Source organism: Oncorhynchus tshawytscha, linkage group LG03, assembly GCF_018296145.1.
Source record: "Oncorhynchus tshawytscha isolate Ot180627B linkage group LG03, Otsh_v2.0, whole genome shotgun sequence".
Classification (NCBI taxonomy): Eukaryota; Metazoa; Chordata; class Actinopteri; order Salmoniformes; family Salmonidae; genus Oncorhynchus; species Oncorhynchus tshawytscha.
The window spans coordinates 24192108-24214765 of record NC_056431.1 but is presented as its reverse complement, the minus strand read 5'-3'; the positions used below and the strand labels follow the sequence as shown (position 1 = coordinate 24214765).

Below are 22658 nucleotides of genomic sequence, written 5' to 3'. Positions count from 1 at the left end.
TAGTCAGTGAACAGCATTCTTACATACAGTAGATAATCCTCTTGTCCAGATGGGATAGGGCAGTGTGCAGTGCGATGGCGATTGCATCGTCTGTTGATCTATTGTGGCGGTAAGCAAATTGAAGTGGGTCTAGGATGTCAGGTAAGGTAGAAGTGATATGATCCTTGACTAGTCTCTTAAAGCACTTCATGATGACAGAAGTGAGTGCTATGAGGCGATCATTTAGTTCAGTTACCTTTACTTTCTTGGGTACAGGAACAATGTTGGACATCTTAAAGCATGTGGGGACAGCAGACTGAGATAGGGAGAGATTGAATATGTCCGTAAACACAGTGAAGTTCTTTGAGAACCGTCATGGTATCGGCTTGAGGGGGAATATACATGGCTGTGATTATAATCGAAGATAATTCTCCTGGGAGGTAATACGGTGACATTTGATTGTGAGGTGTTCTAGGTCGAGTGAACAAAAGGACTTGAGTTCCTGTATTTTCTCATAATCAACCCATTAGTAGTTAAACATGAAACATGCACCCCCGCCCTTCTTCTTCCCAGACAGAAATGTATTTCTGGCTGTACGGACTCAAACAGTATATCCCGAGAGGGCCATGTTTCCGTGAAGCAGAGTATGTTACAATTCCTCATGTCTCTCTGGAAAGAAATCCTCGCCTTGAGCTCATCAACTTTATTATCCAGAGACTGAACATTAGTGAGTAATATAGTTGAAAGCTGTGGATGGTGTGTGCGCCTCCTGAGTTGGACTCTCCTCCGACTCTCCTTTGGGCGGTGTTTAGGGTCAGTCTCTGGAATTAGTTCAATTGCCCTAGGGGGTACAAACAAAGGATCTGATTCAGGAAAGTCGTATTCCTGGTGGTAATGCTGATAAAGCTGGTGAGTTACTGCCGCTATGATATCCAAAAGTTATTCCCAGCTGTATGTAATAACACTAAAACATGTCTGGGCTAAAAATGTAAGAAATAACACATACAAAAAAATGAATACTGCAAAGTTTCCTAAGAGCTAGACGCACGGCAGCCCTATCTGTCGGCTCCAAGTAGGCTTGGTTTTTGCTAAGATGTTGTGGACAGGGGTGGTGGATGGATGTAATCCCATGACTCTGCATCAGAAAGTTGTGTGTTTGGTCCCAGTGGTGGACATTTGGTTTTAGTCTTTTGTTCGAACCCTATCCCAAACCTTAAACCTTACCTTAAACCTGTTACGGCTAGACGTTCCACTAACGTTTCGACAACATCCGGTGAAATTGCAGAGCGCGAAATTCAAATTAAATTATTCAAAATATTTAAATTTCATAAATCACAAGTGCAATACAACAAAATAAAACTTAACTTCTTGTTAATCCAGCCACCATGTCAGATTTCAAAAAGGCTTTAAGGCAAAAGCAAACCATGCGATTATCTGAGGACAGCGTCCCATCACACAAACACATGAAAATCATATTTCAACCAAGCAGGTGCGACACGAAGGTCAGAAATAACAATATAATTCAAGCCTTACCTTTGAAGATCTTCTTCTGTTGGCACTCCAATATGTCCCAGAAACATCCCAAATGGTAATTTTGTTCGATAAAGTCCTTTATATCCCCAAAATGTCAATTTATTTGGCGCATTTGATTCAGAAATACACCGGTTCCAACTCACCCAACATGACTACAAATTATCTAATAAGTTACCTGTAAACCTGGTCCAAACATTTCAAACAACTTTCCTAATCCACTTTTGGGTATCCTAAAATAATTGATAAAATTTAAGACGGAATATACTATGTTCAATAACGGATAATATCAAAGTGGAGTGAGCTCCAGGTCACGCGCACCAAACAAAGAGTCCACAAGGCTTGACACTCAGACTGAACAACCCTACTTTTTAATTTCTCAAAGGAAAAACATCAACCAATTTCTAAAGACTGTTGACATCTAGTGAAAGCCATAGGAACTGCAACCAGGTGCCTCATAAATCTAGTTTCCCATAGAAATTAATAGAAATCACAGTGACCTCAAAAAAAACATTCTTGATGGTTTGTCCTCGAGGTTTCGCCTGTTCTGTTCTACTCACAGACATTATTTTAACAGTTTTAGAAACTTTAGAGTGTTTTCTATCCAAGCTTCTGGGCCTGAGTAGCAGGCAGTTTACTTTGGGCACGCAGTTTACTTTAGGCACCTTATTAACCCTTAAAGGAGAAGTGTACCCTAAATACAGAAACTGTGATTCCATACAGGTGATTCCATACATTGAAACTAGTTCAGTGGAGTTTGCCCTCTCCCCCTCTCCCCATCTCTCTCCCTGTAGTGCTGTACTGAAACAGCAGCAAAAACAGGACATGTGACATTGCTGGATGCTGCCCTTTCTCTGATCCATTGCCAGCGAATTCATGATTCTGATATCCACGAACTGTGAACAAATTCATTGTTTTTTTAAAGCGTTCTAGGGAGTTTTCCCTAGCCACCATTTGATTGATTGATTCAAGTTTTTGGGAGAGGAGAAGGAGCTTGTGCAAAAGTTGATGGAGTTAGGCATATCTCAGGTAAAGTCAGTTACACAAATTGGAAACAGAGATGGCAGCAAGAGCAAGCTAGTGTTCGGTCCCTGGCTGCACTTTATACAGGAAATCAAGGGAAGAAGGTACCAAATTTCACTGTTTTCTGAAACAATATGTAAATACCCCCACAGCCAAAACTTGCATCGCTGTGTGTGCGTAGTAAGCACTTCAGCGACAATGCATATGATTTAGATATGTCATCTGAAATGATGGAGAAAGAAAACCGAAGGATACTAATAGATACGACCATTGCTGCTTTATTTCCATGGACTGGATCTGGCGCAGTGCCAAAATGCAAAGGTGCTCTACAGGTTAGCATATGTGTCCTATGTATTTATGACAGGGGGTGAGAGACAATAGATATTATGTCACCTTACATTGCAGAATAGATTATCCTAAAACCATTGTGATAAATTAACATAGGCTATATTGTGTTTTGGGCAAATGTGAAAACATAAGCCCACTAATGGTCCCGCTCATAGAGATTTATAAGCAATCATTCAATGATGTAAAGTTTAGCTACTTATTCATTAAATAACTGTCCGTTTTGCCCAGCTGGAACAGGGTTGCGTCACCAATTCATTTTTGGAATACGGACAATTGTTTCCAGGACACCAGAGTTTATGTGGGCAGCCAAATCCCTGTGGTCGCAAAAGCAACCTTACCTCTCCTCATCATCCTTACGTTCCTCTATTTCTGTAGGAATTGTCATCACGTATGCAAATTCTCTGCAGCGGAAACATTCTTCATTCGTGCCATTGGAGCACAATTGCCACAACTGCACCACCAGTCTGTGTTGATCCGGGGGATGGGTTAGGGCTTTGGTTCAGCTACTGCTGCGGCTTTGGTGGCTAAAGCGGCAGGGACCATCTGAAGCTCAATTTGCCACAATTCTTCATCCGAATACTCAGGCTCATATAAATACGATTCAACAACATCATCGGTGCCCCTCCCGTAGCGAGTATTTTGTCACCAGACAAAGTATTTGTAGGCTGTTTTACTTTGTATAACTAATGTGTAACACTGTCTCCACTTCTCTGCCTAAAAAAACATGCATCTGTGAATAAGGGCATAACGTGCAGTTTCTATGTGGCAGGGATTCCCCTGAGAGCGCACATGCGCAGTTGTTACCCATCTCCACTCCATGATGAAGTCCAATTGAACTGAATCCACCTTCAGAGCATTCAAAGAGCTTGTGTCCCATCATGGGTTGGTAAGTTCTGCTCTCTAGTGAGCATGGGTTAATGAGTAAAATATGTGGACAGAAACCAAGACTGGATTCCAATTGGCACCCTAATCCCTTCATAGTGCACTACTTTTGACCTGGGCCCATAGTGCACAACATTGGGAATAGGGTGCTATTTGGTATGTATCCCAATACCACTTTTCTTTCTCTTTCCACCTCAGCAGGTGTATCAAAATAACAGCTTTGCGCCGACATTGACCCCATTGAGAAATAAGGAAACTTGATGAAGCACTTTCTAATGCAGCTTTTCAATATTGATTTCACAGCACTTTGTAGAGAAGTCTCCCCCTCCCTGGATTCCCATGGAGACCCGGTCCATGTTGATAGGAAATACTGTATCTCCATGCCCACCCACTCCGTCTGGCTTTAATTAAATCTGGTCAAGGCTTTGCTTGGTGGCCCAGTGTATTTACTGCTCAGTCTCTTAAGTTGGTTGGGGGTTTCCTCCCTGCTAGTAAGTCTGGGTTACAAAACAAGACCAGTGTGTGCTGTCTGTAATGTAGGACTTATGTCCATGTCATGCTGTCAGGGCCAAGTGCTAAGCCTGAAAAGTAGGCTATTTTTTCAAAAGTGTTCAAAAGAGTATGGATACTTACATGGCTTTGTGGTTTTGTGTTATTGTGTTATTCAGCAAGGATAGTTACAAGATAGGTATCTCCTACTATGCAGTCAAACCTCTTCAATCTTCCTTGTCTTCTCTATAATGGATTTTAAAATCATATTGATAGCCATATGTTTCTGAGTGTGGCTCACAACTGTTAGCAATTAGCTTTCAGTGAGGGGGTTGTCATACTATTCAGATTACATGTCCTTCCTACCCCCCAAATGTTCCACTTTCCCATTCATCTTTACATATAAACGGCTTAAGCTGCAATACAGTACAATTTTGTTTCAGATATACAGTTATTTTTAATGGCTCCAAAGGTAAACAACAATCCTTCATTGTCATGACTCGTGTTTTGTTTTTGTTTGTGTTTGCTGTCATTCTGTACTCGGTGTGGAAAATCCATTTGTCGAGGGGTTGTGCTTTTCCTGCTCATCATCTTAACAGAGGGGACGAGGGGGAATAACTCCCCTCCCAATACTCCCTTCCTCCCTCCCTCTTTCCCAAACCCTGCTCATTTTTGGCAGTTCCTCGTTCCTCCTTTTTTCTCTCTCTCCTAGAGGGATTGTATGACAGCTATTCCTGCTGCTGGCAGAGAGAGTAGAGACTGTGAGGGAGAGGGAAAGTCTGTTATTCAGAGGAAGTTACCACCTCTTCCCTATAGGCTTCTCTACATGATCCAGGACTGGAGAACAGCAGCAGTCACAGGGAATCGTCAAGATTGACAAAGTCAGGATTGCTTGTTGTGTTGATTTTCCCAACCTGGAGGCGAGAAGTATACTGTTTTGACTGAGGCTAGCATTGAGCCTTCCCTTATCTTGACAGGAATGAACTTTCCTAAGAAGACACCTTGACAGCACTACTTACTTGGTAAGTGTGACAACCTCAGTCTGTGTATGTATAATAACATATGAACCTCAACGAGGTATTTATATCACTGCATTTACAATGTAAAGGCTGTAAGTTTTTGCTTTTCCTTTAAAAGCCATAAGAGTCTAAGCCCTGCCTAAGCCGGGGGAGGGGGTTCTACTAAGCTATATGGAATTTTTGAAGAAGTTCATAACAAGGATAATTTTGTTATTTGATTTATCATTTTAAGACCTCTTGAAGTATCCCCCCCAAATATGTAAAAAAAAATAAAAAATAGGTATGAAAAATGATATTGGGCTGTCCTGCTATTAGCCTATACAAACACATGGAACAACAGATAGCCCCCCCAAAATATCAAAAGGAAGTTTGTTCTGAAATGCCTCTCCTTGTGAGGATCGGCGCTGTTGTGAGGATCGACGCCGTACAGGAGAAGCAGGTAAAGGGAGTCAAACATTTATTCAGGAACGGACATAGAACACGACAGGAACAGCTTCAGCACACGGGACAACAAGGACATATGACAAACAATCCCGAAGCAGGGAAACAGACAGATATAGGGAAGGAAATCACATAAGTAATTGAGTCCATGTGAGTCCAATGAGCGTGGATGAACGTGATGGGGAAAGGTAGGTGAGCGTACTAAAGGTGACTTGAGTACGTAATGTTGGGGAGTCTGGCGCCCTCGAGCGCCAGAGGGAGGAAGAGCGGGAGCAGGCGTGACAGTACCCCCCCCCTCTAGGGCACCACCCGACGTCCCACCTGGGCGAACCGGCCGAGACATAGGCGCTGGGCAAGCCGGCTGGGGGAGGGGGAGGAAGAGCGGAGCAGGCGTGACACTCTTGAGAGATATAAGAGAGATATAAGAAAGATCAAGAAACATTTGTGCATTTTCTTTTTACATGTATTTAAACCCTTATTTTTGGCACTTAACAGTCCACACATATATATATATATATATATATATATATATATATATATATATATATATATACTTCCATACATTTTTTCAACTGATATCATATTAGTGTGTAGCCCAAACTGTTAGGACTCTACAGATCTTCTGTACCGACTTCAGACAAGTCCCAAGACGCTTATTGGGGTCATAGAGCAAAAAGGAGAACACCATCGGCTTCGTGAAAGTCTCATCTTTCCATAGAGGGGTCATAATAGTTTGGGAAGATAGATTTTCGTGATGTCTCATGGTATAACAAACACAGCCTAAGTCTTTCACCTTTCACCGCAGATGTGGAAGTGCGACACAGGCAGATGCTGATACCTCTATCTTAAACTGATTGATTTTTTTATGGGGGTGCGACGTGCGGTGTGTGTCTAGGTACAGTGGAGTTTCAATGAGTGCCTGCTGTTTCATGTTTTGCAGTTTACGTTCCTTCAGAACTCTGCAAAGCAGTACTCTTGTGGTTGCACTAGTTTGCGAACACTTTAAAAACACTTTAAAACTCTAATGATGACTAGAGGTTCCCTTTCAGTCCGTACACTCAATAGAACACACAGCTATAGGTTCCAGCGCTGTGTGTTGTACCTTGTTTCCTTCCTTCAGTAGCTATATTCATATCTTTACGTGATTCAAGCTCATTTATAGGGGGTATACTGTTCTTGTTGGAGTGTCCTCAAGAGAAGCAATGCTCACCTTTTGAGCGTCTCAATAAGAGCTACAGTGTGAAGTGTGTGTGGTTGCAACACGTTTCTGATGGATCGGTGCCAGAGAGCAGGGCTGATGCGGCTAGCTGCACAGTGGCTAACCTTGCGGTGATAAATGACTGCACTTTCGACCACAATAAATACAAAACATCCTGTATTTTGGTGAGGGCCGCATCAACAGCGTAATACGATCAGGGGGAACCGAGGTTAGATCCTCACGCATCACTAATGTGCAGCCCACCGTTTCGTCAACATATAGGGGTCCTGTGTGTGTGCATACGTATGTGTGTGTGTGTGTGTGTGTGTGTGTGTGTGTGTGTGTGTGTGTGTGTGTGTGTGTGTGTGTGGGGGTGGGGGGGGGGATAATGGTTTTGTCTCACACACATACACATGCACACACCGTCTCCACTGGAGTTCCGTGGTCCTCTTATCAGTAGGAGATAGCCATTCTCAGAGGTCCCCTCTAATTAGCATATCTAAGTGGAAAGGCTGTTTGCTGTGCCTCCCTGTGTCAATCTGATAAAGTGATAGATAACAGAGGATAAGTGTGAATGCCTATAACCCCTAGGCGTGTTTTGGGACAGTTGACTTGTATCTGACCTCTCCCAGCTATGTTCCCCTCCATCCTCTTGTTCTCCTCAATCTCACTGCCCCATGTTTTATCACTGGGGTTTTTGCTTTATCTGTGGCCTCTAAGGAGTCACAAGTCAATCTTTGACTTGAAAAGCTTGTCTAAACTCTAATCCATTTGCCTGGCCCTCTACTGCACAGGAGACAACAGTGTTTCAGAGTGCTTTCACGGACACACGTGGCCCAGGATCAAGACGAGGGGTGTATTTTACGAGTGGTGTATTTGCTTCGTTACCACTACCATCCTGTAATGAGGCCTTGGTATCGCTACTTAAGCCGTTGCCTTGGTCATGCTATTCTCTCCTAGCAGACACTGATAGAGCGACTCACATCTGACAATTTCTTCGGGTGAGTGAAACATTACTCTCCCATTTGTGTTGGTATAATGATTGGTTTGTTGTGTAACATGAGAGAGAGTTTGAGACATGCCATCTAAACGAAGTGGGGCGTACAGTATATTATATTTTGTAGACCACTAGCCATTAGATGTTGTAAACCGGTTTTGAAGGAGACGCAGAAGCTATGAACTGCCTCGTCTATTCAGATGTAAAGCCAACAAGACTGTATTCGAATTCACATTCGCCATTGACAAATAACAGGCTGATGAGGGATTTATCTCTGAAGCTGTGTTTAGCAAGACTCCTACTAAAACCACTGCTGTCTCATAAAGGCTCCATTCTTTCTGGTGGCAGCTTCTCCCTGGTCTCCTTAGACTTAGGGGGATGTTTGACGTGCTAAATCCACTAGGGTTTGCCTAAGCCTCTCTCTCTCTCTCTCGCTCTGTACACACACTTGAATGTCTAAGAACATAAATAAGCCCTGGATTTAAGGTTGAATTTGTTTAAACTTTACATGGGAATCTGGGGGAAGAGAGAAACCATATGGTGAAGAAATATTTTTTTTTTAAAGAAGATGACAGGGTTAAGCACACAGAAACGGGTACAGTGGCGTTTGTAAAGTGTCTCTAGTTGATTACACATTAAATAAGAGACACTGGACTCAGAAGCTTAATCTTATAATTGAATCATAGTTTAAGGTCGGTGATCAAATATTCACGGTCTACACCAGCTGGTCTGTCCAGCTCTGACAAAACTGTACTCTGACGAACTAAAGAATTCATACCATACAGACTAAAAATGACACCACGGGTCACTTTCACAGAAGACTAGGCTTCATTTATGTCTACATGTTTGTGGACAGGAGAGTTAACTCTGCCCAGCCACCCATGGAAAGGGCTAACACGTTTTGTGTCATAGGGTTATCACAAGTCCTGTGTAATGAATACAGTGTGTGGTTGTGGTCGGCTGTTGCATGCTGGCCCAGATCGATCAGAGATCACAACTCCATTTTTGGAGCTCGAGGCTGGGGATCACCTGGGGTACATGTGAGGGGGCAAAAATGAAAACACATATGGTGGTATGCACAGACAGACACTCTCACGCTCTGTCTCACACACACACACACACACACACACACACACACACACACACACACACACACACTCACACTCACACTCACACTCACACTCACACTCACACTCACACACTCACAAACTCATTAAGTTCCAATTCTGAGCATCAATGTCCTGGGCTCCGTATGCACAGTACTGGATAGAGATGGAACACATAAGTCGATATGAAGACAGAGCATGTGTTTCCTCTTCTGGATTTCCAAATGAGAGCAGCACTTTGTCTCTGTCTACCATCAAACCCCTGAGACCCCACATCTGGCCACTATTAACCCCCACCCCCATGGGCCCGTATCTCTATTACCCCCCTATACCCCCACCAGCCCAATCCTCACAGGGTAAAGAGATTGCTCTCTAGATCATTTCTTATGTCACTAAAATACCTGCTTCGGTTTGTCACGGGGTTGCAGTGACATACGTACTGCAAAGCATACAGGCTTCTCTGCTGAACCAAGTTGGAGTGGAGTTGAAGTTGCCACTCTCCATTTAAATGAAATCATGGCCTCACGTGGAGAAGTATGACATAAAGAAACCAAAACAACCTCCTTATTGAGTACCTGCCCTGTGAAATAGATCAGAATGTTTAGTAATGCCTTGACTGAGAAGAAAGTTCTGGTCCTTGAAAGCTACAGTGTTAAAAAGCTGTTGTTAATTGAGTCTAAAGTCAAGTTCAACAACTTATCAAAACTGGCTGGCTGTCAGCAAGGCAGTAAGTGGCAAAAGTGTGTAATGGAGAATGATGTGTAACTCAAATATTGAAAATGAAATCAACACAATCTTTGAGCCATGTTAGTGCATTTTGGTTAAAAGTTTGGTGAAAAAAATACAAAAAAAAAGGTTGATTCTCCCAGTTTGTGCCAAGCGGGCAGTTTAAAGTTAATCCAAGGCTACTGTTTGGAAACCACCTTCACTGGGTGGCAATCCTGCTCGCTGTTCAGAGGAAAAACGAAAAAGCTGATTTTCTAAGTTTGAGTTTCAGCCTTGTGGAGCTCCCCATACTCTCAGCTGGCAGCCATCTTTGGGGTCAGCTCTACCTTGTGCTCAGTGTTACTGAGCCTGATGGCAAACACATGTCTGACTGGGCTCGAACTGAAATAATCCCCCCCACAGTACAAGCCCATGGCCAGGGCACGGTGCAATGGAAAACAGCACCAACACTTAGCACAGCTTGATCCCCAAGATCCCATGTCAAGAGAAAACAAAAATGGAAGACACTCTCTTTTCTCCAAAATGCCCTTACAACCCATCATGGCCGTCAAGGAAGACCAGCCGCGCTGGACAGAAAATGCCTTCCCCAGATGCCTACCCTCTGAATGCTTTTGCAGGCACCGGCACAAACAGAGCCCTAGCTCTTAGGAAAAGTGTCAGTTTTTATCGGTTGGAACGTTACCGCATGCACCTCTGCCTGTCTGTCTCAGGGAGAGGGTCAGGGATAGAAGGGATACAGCTTCTGTCAAATGAATGTCAAAAGTCGATTCTTTTGTTCTTGTGCATTTTTAGCTAACGCTAACTCTTTTCCTAACCTCTTCTCCTAACCTTCTGCGTAAGTTCTCCTAACCTCTCACAAAGAATAAAATTTGTCAAAAGCTGTATCCCATCTAGTGAAAAGTTACATCTGGCTTTTCTGGACTTGGATGCTGTCCTGCCTTGGTTGGTGGTCAGGTGATCTTGGTTGGCTGGGTTTTAGGTATAGAGAATGCCTGGGAGACCATACGCTGGCGTGATTGAGGCCACATGGTAAACTATTTTACTGAAAGCTGTTCAAATAGGAAAGGTATGGAAAAAAACATCCAGTAGATACTTTTGTGATACAACAGTTTATGAGCATTCTAGGGAACAGTCATTAACCTGCTTTTCTGCTAATTACAGAATCTCACATCATGGATTTCTGAGAAAAATGGAAACTAAGTAAATCAAAGCACTAGCGCTACAGGCTGTTCAATTGCAGCATACAGTATTTATTCAAGTTGCAAAAGTCAAGTGGAATATATTGAGCTTAGAACTGCCTCCATGTGCTCAAAACAATGAATAAATTACTCCTCAGTCGTCCATTTGATCCCATGGATCATTAATCCCAGACATATTTTCTCTCTCAGTAGCTGAAACAAAAATATAAGAAACAAGGAACTTTTTAATGAACTTTGTCAGGGGCAAAGTTGATGAATGCTATAAAATTGTCCTCATTTTACACTCAAACTCTAAGTGACACCAGTTACAGTGTGTCTCTGATCTCCCATGCCAGAGCTGTTGGACTAGGCTATATATGTGCATAAAAACAACAAAATGGGATTAAATTCAAATCTGGGCTTTTTCAACTCACTGAAGACCTATGCCAGGCAAACCACAGAAAGACCATTCATTGTGCCTGGGAACTATTGTGGCTGCACATACATTCTAGGAATCAAAAATATCCCTTTCGCTCTGTGGTTCAAAGTGTGTCATTATGGTGAGGAAACAGGCGTACTCGCTCCCTAGTGGGATGAGTTGTTTGTCATGTATTTTCTCATTTTCTCATTCAATTATGGCTACACTCCCTGGATAAATTCCTACTCAGGGGCTGTTAATGTGATTTCTCAGATGTGACAGAGGAGTACTATGGTTAGATACTTTATGAATGATTTATAGTGTACAAAAGGGCTTCTGTTTGGTAATAGGAGCTAAAACTCTTGCTTCTGAGGTTGGTCCCTGTCACTATGTGGCTAGTCAATAATTTAGGAAGTACCTTTATCTAGTGAGATGGCATAATCCACTTCTCCCCACAGAGACAATAACAGTGTGATTAGGTCAGACAATCAGACAAAGCTCAGACAATCAGACAATGTTATCCTTCACTTTAAAGGCCCACTTTAAAACTATTATGTTGACTTCATGGACAGTCAGACATTGTATCCATACCTCCATCTATGAATTAGAATTGTTTACATTTCTTTGACCCAGGTTTATAACAAACCAAGTGGCGGGGCTGCCGTTTTGTTGTTTGTCAAATTTAAGGAGTGGGAGATGAGGGTGTTTGTCTGGACTGGGTTCCGGACAACCAGATGTATGGGAGGAAACTTGGTAGGAAAGGAAAAGCTATTGTGCTCTTCTCCAAGTTGATAAGAACAAAAATATCACACAACGTAACGGACAGGGTTTTCCTTAATTTGGTTCCTCTTTCCTCCCAACCAAAGTAAACATCTGTTAGTCAGAAATAGAGAACGAACTCTTCCCAGGCCTCACAACACCACATGTTGTTTACATTGGCATCAGTCTCAGCACAATTTGTGCTTAGGCCTTACAGTTATTTGAGACTTGGATGAACTTTTCATTGTTTTTGTATCTTGACGTGGTGTCAAGATACACTTTTCTTACACTCTTAAGTAAAAACTGATTGGCTTCAATGTGAACTCATTGATTGACTGATGATGCCCACCAAGTGACTAAGGACACATGAAGTGGATTGTGTGTTCAAATTGTTTGACCTGAGGTTATGAGGTCAGTTAGGAATGAATGACAGGCATTATCTGGTCACATGCGAGGTGATGTAATCTATGAGTGAGACCATGAAAGTGGAAGCCTTCTCACGCAACATTAGCTTGGAGTGTACCTCCATTTATTTCCAAAAAAAGGTTCTAGTACCATAAAGGGTATTTGGCATGTCGGTGTAGGAGAACCCAGTTTGGTTTCATATAGAATTATAGAATTCTACAACCACTAAGAACCCTTTGAGAACCTGTTTGTGACAACTTTTTTTTGTAGTGGCAAAATGATCCAGTCAGCATTTTAACTTCTTTAGAGGCTCTTGAAGGGAGTAATATGCCAGAACATTTTCAGCACACATTCAAGGTCCCCAAAACTGCAGAAATACTGAAACATTTGTAAACAGTGTTTTTCTCTCCAGCATTCAAGGGACATGGCAACATCTGCTAATGAATAGAACATGAATTCACTTGGAGAACATGACTGAAAGTTGAGTCATGGGATAGTGCGTTGAGGGAGGTCGAGAGCACGTCTGTTCATCATTTCTTCCTCCCGGTAAAACAAAAACACAACAAAACAACAAAACAACAGGCTCAGGTTAATTATTGTTTAGATTGGCTTCAAATGAGTCTCCGGTTGTCTTTAACCACCGTTCTCAGATGCCTGAGTTCTGATGAATTTCGTTCTGGTGCATTCCACTCTGAGAAAAGAGCAGTTAGCAGTCAAATCATTAGCCATGACCTTGGCGAACTGGTGAAGTCACTCAGGCCTTACACTTTATTGCCCTTGAGACCAAAGCATAATATTGCATTGGAAAGGTCTTTAGACAGTATCCTATGTGGATACTGGCTGCTTTGCCTAGATGAAGAATCGTTTCAAATAGCTAAGCAAGGATTAGGCCTAGGTGACCTGGTCCGAGATCTGTTTTGTGTTTGGCAATTACGATGACTGTAGTTGGCTATACATACAGCACATACAGGATGGATCCCGCTTCTGTGGTCCAAAACAAAAGGCTGACCATATGACTCGGTGGCCTGGAGTGAAGAGATGCTGCCATGGCGACTGCTCCCTGTGTCCTTGCTAGCCGCGAACACTCTCTCGGGCCCAGCATTAGTGTACATAGAGTCTGGCAAGAGTCAGCAAGATCAAAATCTGCACTGGAAAGCAAAGAGGCCCTGCTAAACTAACTTAAGCTGGCAATGGGCTTTTACCTCTCAACACAAAAAAAAGGATTTGCGAAAAATTCATAGCGCAGCATTTTTCATGGTCCTCTTTGCCCACCTGAAATGTATAGAGCTGCTCATTTTCTGTGAGATATACTGTGGCTGTCGGGTGTACAGACGAGGAGTTGTACTTCTTGGAGACAAAGTGCTCTGAGGATCTCACAGTGGTTTGATGTATCAGAGACTTAAGTTTCTATGTAAAACTGTTCCAGGAAAACATCAGTCTGTGACTGTGTCAGAGATATTTTATGTACTTTCATTTATCACTTGTAAGCAGCTTTGACTTCAAAACATATCAGTGCTTAGGAGTACAGACAAAAACCTCGAGAGAATTCACTCTTTGTCATGTTTGATGACAAACACCACGGACAACCCCCCCCCCCCAAAATGTCTCCGTCTCCCTGCACATAATTTATTGTTGTGTAGTCTCCGTACATGTGCAGTGTTTCGGTGTTTAATATTTCTAATATATATGCATTTGCGTATCCAAATATGAACGGTTGTACTACTGAAAGCTAAGCCTGCATTTTGTCTGCCGCCGGACTGTGTATCCCTCGGCAACAGCAAAAGGCCAGTCATTGTTTGCATTGCAAACGCCTCAGTGAGTTTGGATCTGATGTAGGCTGACGGCTGTGTGAGTGTCTGTGTGTTTGCTCTTGTCTCAGGGAGGCCAAATGAACTGTTCGGCCTGAGGAGCAAAGGGCACGGGCATAGATCCAGAGAGAGAGAGAGAGAGAGAGAGAGAGAGAGGCTCAATCATTCAGCAAACCTCTCCACTTCCACCATGAGCTGGGACTAAAGAGTTACCTCTACAGCTTCATTTTATGGTAAGGTTAATGATACAATACAAAAGTGTACATCTGTCTGTACTTCTTATTGCCTAACTTTATATCTTAGAGCAACAGAAAGAGTATTGTGCTTTTTTTTAATAAAGAGTCAGGCATGTGCTATGAACAGCTGCAATGCATATGGTTGACCCATGTTTTTGTTGCATTTTTGTATCAACAAATGGGGGTGATAACAACAGCATAATATCCTCGAGATTCACATTAACGTAGAATCCATAGACTGAAGAGATCACCCCCCAAAAATTGAGGTGACATAAAACAAAAACAGGTGGACTGTGCCATTTTTGATGTCAATGATCTGTAGGCCATGTGCTATGACTTAGCTTGTTGTGAGCAATTCCACGGGTTAGTACTGTATGTGACTGTGCTAGAGTCAGCCATCTTTTCATACTTGAACAACATGTTTGTTCCCCTGGGAGCCATAACACAGAACACGTGTAGAATGAAAGGGATCGGAGGCTAATGCTAACGTGCTAACACATCAAAAGGTTCAGGGATACTCGTATTGGCTGGGCCCCTGTGTCGCTATCTATCATGTCTTGGCTTTCCTGTGCCATGTGCCTTGCATGTACCATGTGATGATGTCATAGTGGAGCGGACGAGAAAAGGGCAGAGTCAGCAGGAAAGGGCTATGACAAGGGTTGAGGGTGAAGAGAGGGGGTTGCACAGGAAATGCGGGAGAGACCCAGCAGGAGCCACATGACCCTTTGGATAGAGTGTTCCATATGGGAGAATCCACACAGCCTCTCACTTCGATTGGAAACAGGTTCTCTCTCGCTCTCTCTCTCTCTCGCTTGCTCTCTCAAAAGCGCAGGGGGGCTCGCTGTAATAGCCTAGCCTATGTAATTGACCACATAGGAAAAGAAGCAGGACCAGGCGTTGTACTGTTGTTGCGTGGTGAGGCGTGGCGCCGCAAGGTTCTCTGTGAGGGAAATTTGAGACTTCCTGGGGAGCCTGAGGCGAGGGAGTAATGACCGGGACAGCGAGGGCCTGCAGGAACACAATGGAGCCAAACAGAGCGACAGGAAACGCTGAGGAAAAGACTCAGACGACCAGAAAGCGTCACCAGGGATAAGCCCAGTGGCCAAAACTTAAGCCAATCAAATGACTTGCCTAAACATAATCATTCACATTTGGTTCTGCTCTCCATGCAGAGCTGCCTTCAGAAATAGATATTTAAAATAGATATTTAAAATAGAATATCTGAAAATAGATATTTAAACAACAGCAACACAGGTCCTCTAGGTCTTCACCCATTTGTGTCAGTCGGGGAAATTAAAAGGGTGAACAACCCAGGTACTGTAAAAACAACACAGAGGTCCTTGGGCCGTGCTCCTATTGATCCGGGAGGCTCGTTGTAGGAAGTGCTGTTCATTGGCTTCTGAGGAGAGAGTTGACCCCTGGCCCCTCACTGTAGAGGCCTGTCCCAGCTCACAGGCAGAACCATGTGCCAAATGCGTCATGATCCCAGTTTGCGCTGTTGGTATTTGAGGACGAAACAGTGGAGCTTTTGTTTGCCACAGCTGGACCAGTAGGCCTTGTCCTCACCCACCCAAAGACATGTGTGACCGACCACCTCGATTCGTTCGTGTAGCAAAATTTGAATTTTTTTTTTTTTACGTAGGATAAAAGTAGACTCAGAGCTAGAAAATGGTATATCATACACTACAGTTGAGGAACAATGTGAAAGTAATTCTGCTTTGAAAGTTGATCAACTTGTAACCCCAATTTTGAGAAAATGTCACTTGAATGTTCCTATGGAGAAATGCTGTGGTCAGTGTGTTTGGCGCGATAGCAAACGAGAAAACATCTAGTGTGGCACTAGAGGCATTCATAAAACACTTTAAATACATTGTAAAGGGGAGGGTAATTATGGGGGTTTGTGGTAGCAGAAGTGTTTCGGGGGGGTGCATGAGGGTAACATGAGGGTAGCTGTGGGGTGCATGAGGGTAGCTGTGGGGAACATGAGGGCAGCATGAGGGTAGGTGTGGGCTGCATGAGGGTAGCACAAGGGTAGCTGTGGGGTGCATGAGGGTAGCATGAGGGTAGCTGTGGGGTGCATGAGGGTAGCATGGAGGGTAGCTGTGTGGTGCATGAGGGTAGCTGTGGGGTGCATGAGGGTAGCATGTGTCTTTTGGCCAAACCTCATTGTGTCAGTTTGAGGGTGTGTGGAAGTTTCTGTGATACGTGGTGGGAATAACTAAATTCATGCATACATTAATGCAGACAGTACTTGGCATTGCATGCATGGCATAGTAGTTGAGATCGCAAGGAATTCTGATCGCAAGGAATTCAGTGTGTTGTGTTTATTTGTATTAGGTGTAAGAAAGGGCTACTAAACATATCGTCAGCATGGATGCAAAGAGGAAAGAGATGGACCTCCTCAGCAACAGCATAGCTGCCTACGCACACATCAAAGGTCAGTCAATCAATCAATCACTTTAACAACAGCAGTTGTCACATTGCTTTTAAAGTACCACAAAATGAATCAATGAAACAAAATCGCCAATGTGCCAGTCATACATAACAATATTGATTTAGGCTACTAGCACAATTACTTTTTGACATATTGTGGTGTTTTTTAAAATCCTAGGTGAATTTACCAATTATCTTTTTCTGTCCTGTAGAGAACCCGGAGAGCTTTGGGCTGTACTTTGTAATCGGGGTTTGTTTCGGCCTGGTCCTCACCCTCTGCCTCCTGGTCATCCGGATCTCCTGCAAGCCCCGCACCAACATACCGGCCTCCACGCCCGAGAAGAAACACTTAAAGGATTTCAGTGAGGACGAATGTGATGAAGATAGCGAGGATGAGGAAGAGGAGGGTGACGTCGAAGCACCTGCCCCCCTGCCCACCACAGAGATTCCCATTGGCAACCACCACAACCACAGCCAATCGGACGGGACACTGAGCGTTAACGTGTTCACGTCGGCCGAGGAGCTGGAGCGGGCGCAGCGATTGGAGGAGAGGGAGCGAATCATACGGGAGATCTGGAGAAATGGGCAGCCTGATATCCTGGGTTCAGGAACAGGCACTATAGGTCGGGTGCACTACTACTAACGCCCAGTACTACGGGACCACTGAATGGACATACTATATAGAACTATGGTGCTATGGAATCAGGGGGTACACTGTGGTCCACACCCGCCAAAGACAGACTTAGAATCAGACCTCTGGGTGTGTCAGTTCCCTGAGGGAGACTTTACGATTCCCATGAGGGGTGTTACTCATGCTGTGCATACACGCAGGTCACAAATGGCGTGCTACTTCGATCTGGTGTGTATTCAGTGATGTGAAATGTTCTGAACGTTGCAGATAGAAATAGAATGATTAGCGCGTACGCAATTCCCTATTCTACCTGAAAGACAATCATATCTGTTCTACACGATACGTTTCTATCTGAACGCTCTGTAACGTGACATCCCTCTGAACAGGCCCCTGAAGTGCAAATCTTGACTCTAACACTATGTGATAGTGGTGTGCTGTGTGAATGTATTTCCCCCATCAACATTTGTCACCTACTATCACTGCCATAATGGAGTTACACCACAAGGCACCTTTGAGACCAGTTCTGCTGCTTTGTGATCTAGGCATGTGAATGGGAACATTTATCATAATTGGAGTCTACAGTGTAGAGAGATGCCTGAATAAAGTATTGCCCTTAGAAAAGCACAAAGGGAGTAAGGAAGGACTAATACAGCTATTGACAAATAGCCAGAGATACTGTAGGGAGTAGGGAGTCAGGACCAAGTATTTTGCAATGAGAGGTCACTTCCTTTTGTTTGCTATGGGGCCATGTTTCCCTCAACACATTGGTGAGTTTACAGCGGGACAGCTCCGTGAACTGTTTGTCATTATATTAGGAAATTATCCTCAAGTGGTCTTGGAACCTTCTGTGAGGAAATTGCTTCGCCTAAGTAAGAAAATAGAAATAGATTCAGTGGGACCATATTTCACCTGATGTCAAGTCTGTTTTCAGAACCAATTACACTTGGGGAAATTAAATAATTAAAGTGTTGAACTCAAAAGGCCTTGTGGTTGTTTCTGTTACACATAATGTCTTTTAGACAAACATTACTCTTCCTTATTAAAATGTCCCTGGGCTATGCCTTTTGAATATACTGTACAATATAAAGATTGTCTAGGCGTGAAATTTAACAACTGAAAGACCTCAGTTGAGCCATTTAATTACAATGGATTGTAAGGTCACTCATTGTTAATTGTTAATCTTAACCAATTGCTACCATGTGTGCCTTGAAATGTTAAATAGATGTGATTTTTATAATACAATATCTTGAAAACCTGTTTGCTAAATGTTTGGGCAAAACCCAGTGTTCTATCTAAACTAAATAAAGTCTTATTTTATTGTCTAAAATAAAACACAGGACAAAAGGATATTTGATTGCCAACAGAGTCATGATGAACAATGATGAGTAACACAATCTGCGTATGTATCTTTGGTATGATCATTATCCAGTTTGGTTCTCTTGGGCTTTAGCTGTACAGGTTACTAACCAAATAAAGACATGGCCCTCCAACTGGGCACAGACATCAATTCAACATCTATTCCACGTTGGTTCAACGTAATTCAATTGAAATTACATTGAACCAATGCAGTCATTTATATTGATCACGGCATTGTTGGGTTAACAGCTCGCAAGGAAGACAGTTCACTGTACTCGTGCACGTGACATTAAAACTTGAATGTTGACACAACATAGATTCAACCAGTGTGTGATCAGTAGGTATGTTTTATATCCATTTGACTTTTTGGCCAACCTAGCAGCCAGAAGCCTTAGAGCTAGAGTCTGACTGTGCTGGACACCAATGTATTGAGAGGCCAGGCCAACGTTGCGAGGAGGAAGGCATTGCTTGTAAAGGAAACCAGCCAAGAACTTCTGAAACATGTCTTAAACCTCCTCGAAGTACACAATGTGCTGGAAAAGCAGACAGGGTAGCAGGTTTGCCTTGGCAAGGTTTTCTCTGTTGAGGTCAGGGCTAAACCCTTATGTGGCCAAGGTCCTAGCTACATATAATGACATGGAGGTCTGGACCTCTGGATTTAAAATAAATAAATACTATAACTCTCAACTTGCTGATGAGAGTTATAGTAGAATACACAAGGTGCAATTTCAAAACTTTGTTGTGCATCAGCAGTTTTCCTCTTGTTATATGTCACTCACTGACAGTCACTCAATTAGCCCATATCAGTTAAAACATTTTCGATTGGTAAATTACTATAGTTAGTCTAGCTAGCTATCTAAACTTGAAGTAATCATGGTCAAATTACCAAACGGGCACGATGGGCACGTCCCCAGGTGCACTGACGTCCAGAGGGCCCACATTGTTTTTGTTAGTCACTCTCACTCAGATATCATATTAATGGCTGGATTCAATCAGTATCGCAGAAGTATCGCAGAAAATCGGCATTAAAATGTTCAGGTAATTTCCATCTGAGCTGACCAATTGAGCTCTCCACAACCGAGGGAACATTGCCTTTAATTGTCAATTGCGCTATAAAGCGGATCTTCAGCGCTACGGACTGAATAGAGCCCTACATGGCATAAGTCATAAGTCCGGCTGATACCTAACTCTGGAAAGGCTCTTTTGATATTGTCAGCATGATGCGTCCATAATGAAGGGGGCTGTGCTTCTATACTGATTGGTGCACCTCTGTGTCTTCCTCACTCATACACCCACGTGGAAAGCCACTGAGGGCCGCCCCCTTCTAATACAACTGTTGGATTTTCAAATCCAAACAATGTGAGGTCTTAACTGAAACAACCAATCAAAGCTTAGCCAGAAATAAGTACAACTCTGTGTGAATACTGCATATGCAACGGCCTCCTGTCCAGACCAGTGTCAGCTCTCCCTCGCTGACCACGTGAGTCGCGTCAGCCGGGCTAATAAATCATGGCAAAATTTGTAGAATTGCAGGAAATTAGCTTTAAAACTGCAATAATGTCTCCACACCCCACAGACCTCACTAAAACTCAGACCCTGGCTGTGGCCCTGGGAAGGGACTGCAGAGATTTTGGAGAGAAATATTTTCTATCTTCCCTTGTTTCCAGATGAGAGGACAAGATTCTAAAGACAGGTAGGCCTAAATTGCATTTCAAATAGGTAAACTGCTTAGCCTAAATCGAATTTGAATTAGGTCTCTCTTCAATACACTTTCCATTTAAATTTACAATAAATGTTTATTAAGATATTATGTTGATGATGATGATTATATAGCCATAATTTACATTGTGGGACAGCACTTCTAAATGATAACACTGACCTGGAGTCGGAGGAGTCTCTCATGTCCATTTGGGCATGCCGATTGGTTGAAATACGATGATGAGGAAGTTGTTGATGATGATAATGATGATGATGGTGGTGGTGGTGGAGGTGGGGATAATTAGGATTATGGATTAAGAATGTGATGGTGATGTCGTGATGATGATTAGGACTATGCATTGCACTGTAAACAAAATATATTATTATTTTCAGTTACGTGGTGGGCTATTCCTCAGCGTTGTGATCGCATCCCTGTGATCACCACTCCTGCCGTGAGTGCATGGATTAGATCATAGACAATGGCTTCCGCGACATCGAGGGGCTTGGCTCAAGTCCCAGTCCACAGTGTAAATCAGTTATACTAAATGTGTAATCATGACTGCATATTTGTGCCTTTTTCTGAGTTTTTGTAACATTTTCTATTCCAATTCCATTTTTGGGGGAAAATCATTGTTGGATAGCTTACTGTGTAGTAGGCCTAGAGGTCACAATCAATGAAATGAATATATCTTAATATAACAATTCCGCTGAACTCCATTCAATACAAACAACTACTTCAGAATACTAACAAACAGGGCTTAAGCTATATGATGGACTGGCCCAAAGGTCAGTGTCAAAAGTAACAGTCAGTATCTGGTGTGGCCACAAGCTGCATTAAGTACTGCAGTGCATATTCTCCTCATGGACTGCACCAGATTTGCCAGTTCTTGCTGTGAGATGTTACCCCACTCTTCCACCAAGGCACCTGCAAGTTCCCAGACATTTCTGGGGGGAATGGCCCTAGCCCTCACCCTCTGATCCAACAGGTCCCAGATGTGCTCAATGGGATTGAGATCAGGGCTCTTCGCTGGCCATGGCAGAACACCGACATTCCTGTCTTGCAGGAAATCATGCACAGAACGAGCAGTATGGCTGGTGGCATTGTCATGCTGGAGGGTCATGTCAGGATGAGCCTGCAGGAAGGGTACCACATGAGGGAAGAGGATGTCTTCCCTGTAACGCACAGCATTGAGATTGCCTGCAATGACAACAAGCTCAGTCCGATGATGCTGTGACACACCGCCCCAGACCATGACGAACCCTCCACCTCCAAATCGATCCCTCTCCAGAGTACAGGCCTCGGTGTAATGCTCATTCCTTCGACGATATACGTGAATCCGACCATCACCCCTTGTGAGACAAAACCGCGACTCGTCAGTGAAGAGCACTTTTTGCCAGTCCTGTCAAGTCCAGCGATGGTGGGTTTGTACCCATAGGCGACGTTGTTGCCTGTGATTTCTGGTGAGAACCTGCCTTACAACAGGCCTACAAGCCCTGTCAAGCCTCTCTCTGTTACGCCCTGACCATAGTTTGCTTTGTATATTTCTATGTTTTGTTTGGTCAGGGTGTGATCTGAGTGGGCATTCTATGTTGTATGTCTAGGTTGTCTGTTTCTGTGTTCGGCCTGATATGGTTCTCAATCAGAGGCATGTGTTAGTCTGTTTTGTCATTTTGAGTTGTGGGTGATTGTCTATGTTAGTTGCTTGTGTCAGCACAGTTCTTATTATAGCTTCACGGTCATTATTCGTTTATTGTTTTGTATTCAGTGTTCAATGCTTTCTTAATTAAAGTATCATCATGAACACATACCACACTGCATTTTGGTCCGCTTCTTACGACGAGCGGGACAGAATCACCCACCAACCAAGGACCAAGCGGTGTGGTAACGGGCAGCAGCAGCAGCAGCGGCCAGCATCACAAGACTCATGGACATGGGAGTTGGAGGAAAAGGACCCTGGGCAGAGCCAGGGGAATATAGCCGCCCCAAAGCAGAGCTGG

General features: G+C 43.4%; 1 protein-coding gene across 2 annotated transcripts; it reads left to right on the top strand.

The window, feature by feature from the left end:
• Positions 1–4955: 4955 nt before the first annotated feature.
• LOC112233762 (protein eva-1 homolog B) lies at positions 4956–18955 on the top strand. Of its 2 annotated transcripts, XM_024401611.2 has the most exons (4): positions 4957–5273; positions 14378–14539; positions 16880–16979; positions 17188–18955. In XM_024401611.2, exons 3-4 carry the CDS (start codon positions 16913–16915, stop codon positions 17616–17618), a joined length of 498 nt encoding a protein of 165 aa, XP_024257379.1. In that variant the 5' UTR covers positions 4957–5273; positions 14378–14539; positions 16880–16912; the 3' UTR covers positions 17619–18955. The 2 variants fall into 2 exon arrangements, with proteins under 2 accessions (XP_024257387.1, XP_024257379.1); XM_024401619.2 differs by lacking the exon at positions 14378–14539 and having other exon boundaries at positions 4956–5273.
• Positions 18956–22658: the final 3703 nt, after the last annotated feature.